General features: G+C 48.3%; 1 protein-coding gene across 1 annotated transcript; it reads right to left on the bottom strand.

The window, feature by feature from the left end:
* Positions 1-411: 411 nt before the first annotated feature.
* On the bottom strand, positions 412-2,079 carry pou4f4 (POU class 4 homeobox 4; the record flags this gene model as incomplete). The annotated part of the gene is made up of 2 exons (XM_084319919.1): positions 412-1,335; positions 1,960-2,079. The coding sequence occupies 2 exons, from the start codon at positions 2,077-2,079 to the stop codon at positions 412-414; spliced, it is 1,044 nt and encodes a 347-aa protein (XP_084176045.1).
* Positions 2,080-2,691: the final 612 nt, after the last annotated feature.

Below are 2,691 nucleotides of genomic sequence, written 5' to 3'. Positions count from 1 at the left end.
ATGAGCTCTCCACACATGTCGGTGCAATGTATATTCACAAATATGTACAATGATAAATATAAAAAGCTATTCTGACTAAAAAGAATAATAATTCTTCTTCTTCGCGTCATTTTATGTACAATAATTGCCATAAGAATGGGGTGTTTCTCTGTTATTTTCTGTCACGTTGGAGAGTGTGTTGTAATAATCAGCTCCTATTTCAGAGTATCGGCCTGTTCGCCGATAAGTATTGAATGTCTCAAGTTTTATGTTTCGCCTGTCTGTCGGGACAGGCTATCAGTCTTTATCCCATCAGTCACAAAAGCAAAACCTTCTCGACAGCTTTGATGGTGGTCCATCTCTGCCGTCGAGGTTTTGTCTTGTAATTGTCTCTGATTTGTATTTTAAAAGGGTCACACGTGTTCACCTGGACTAATGGGAAGCAGAAAACTTCATACGCTTCTGCTTTTGCCTCTGATTGCAAAACCACACCCGGACCACGTTCTTTTTCAGGTCCAATTTCTCGGCTATGGCAGCGATCTTCTCCGAAGAGGGTCTCGGCTGCACGCCGAAATACGCCTCCAACGACCTCTTCTCCGGCGCCGCGATGGACGTGCGTTTTCTCTTTTTGTCCCCCCCGTTGAAAATCTCCGGTTTGGACATCTTTTCCCGCTGCGCCCTCTCCGCCTCCTCCAACCAGGCCTCTAGGATCGGCTTAAGGGCCACCATGTTGTTGTGAGACAGTGTTAGGGACTCGAACCGGCATATCGTGCTCTGGCTTAGGCAGCCGACCCCGGGGATTTTGAGGTTCGCCAGGGCTGAGCCCACGTCCGCCTGCGTCACCCCGAGTTTGATTCGCCTCTGCTTGAACCGCTCGGCGAACGACTCGAGCTCCCGGGGATCGGGCTCCACGTCGCCGTTCATTCCTCCCATTGACGCGTGCGAGCCGAGCCCATGGGGGTGCATGTTCATGGACTGCGGGTGGTGGTGGTGGTGGTGCTGCATGTGGTTGATCATATGGGCGTTGTGTGAGGCCGATGAGCAGACGTCCGACCCCATGCCTCCCAGGGAAATGCCGCCGGGTGTGAGGTGGTCTAGCAGGTCGCCCTCCATGCCTTGAGACGGCTGATGGTGGCCCGGGTGATGGTGGTGGTGTGAGGTGAGCACCGACGGGTGGTGCAGATGCACCGAGGACGAGGTCGGGGTGCATGTCATGCTCGTCATGGTGGTCATGGTGTGGTAGGTCGCGTCCGGCTTGTACGGATGGTTCTTCTGGTTCACAATGTCCACCGCAGCCAGCGCCTCGGCTCTCTGGAGCAAAGTCTCGTCGAAGCCAGCGAAGATGTTGCCCTGGAGCTGCATGCGAGAGCGAGGAGATTCAGAGAGCAGGTTAGTTATAGAACCACAGACATGAAACAGTTTGATCTCTATGTATGTATAGAAGACTACTGCCGGTCAACTAGAAGCAAAGATAAGCTGTAGAACTTCGAATTGGTAAAACTAGCCGGCGTTTTTTTTGTTGCCATTTTAGGTATAGTTTAACCAGTGCGCAAAACAACTCCGTTACGCACGAGGGTGGTTAGGCCTATTTGGAATTGAAAGGTGCCTGCAAAATTACCAACCAGATTATCAAAATTAAACTGTCAAAAAATAAACACCCAAATAATGAATCTTGTATATCTTAGATTTAAAACAAGTTATATTACTAGCCATAGCTTATTATTCAATACCCCAAACTGCCAGTGAGGTTATTCGTTTAAAATTAATATTTCAGGTGTCCTGAATTATTTCTGTGGACAATGAAATGATACGAGTGGAAAATTGAATATGAATGGGACAATGTGAGATAACGTCTTTGAGAGGAAAAACAGTCTCAAATATGTGCCATCCGATCAGAACTCGTTTCTTTTCGATATGACGAACATCATGCACCTTTGCCATGCAGCTTTTGGACGAGATCGATTGTATAGTTTTACTCACCGATTGTGTGGGCAAACATGCCCTGCGGATGGCTTCCGAGCTGGAGTGCAGAGGAGCATATTTGGGCTCGTGGAGGATCGGATGCATGCTGAAAGGCTGCTTACTATTCATTGACATCATGATTGCAGAAAGTGAGTGAAGGTCGTTGTCCGTCCGGGTTGGCTCCGTTTTGGTCCGTCTACAAAGAAACGCCACGGGGAGGGGAAAAGGCAATAGAGATAATATAATCAAAAATATATATAGTGGTTATGGAGGTCGTAGCAAAGTCAGGATTAAAGAGGAAAGTCCTTCGCGCCGTGGTTTCTTCTGTCGCCTTTTGGCATAGCCTATATGGTTGTAGTAAGGATGCACCTTGCTTTCTGCACCTATATCAGAACGCGGTCTCGCCGGCTCCGCCCCATTGGTGGATCATCAGCCCCCCCCTCCCCTTCTCCTCCAATGACACAGGCGTATGTCGAGGTTACCACGCCCCTCGGCGTGTTTCGCTTAACGGAATGGAGGCAGAAGGATGCTTCGACAGACCACGTGCTGGAGTGCCTTCCGAATGCAGTACAGACTTGGAAAAATTGGTTTGGATTATTTTGTTTAGTTTGTTCCCCCCCCCACCCCCCAGTGAACACACGGAAAGTAGTGTATTTTAGTCTAATGTCTGTTATTGGAAATTCACAACATTGGGAATTACTTTTAGAGCATTTTTGCCTATATTTTAACACCCGTCCATTTTTTGAAATA

The sequence above is a fragment of the Notolepis coatsorum genome, assembly GCF_963971535.1.
Source record: "Notolepis coatsorum genome assembly, chromosome: 8".
Classification (NCBI taxonomy): Eukaryota; Metazoa; Chordata; class Actinopteri; order Aulopiformes; family Paralepididae; genus Notolepis; species Notolepis coatsorum.
Note: the sequence above shows the minus strand (reverse complement) of the source record. Positions and strands in the feature narration are given on the sequence as shown.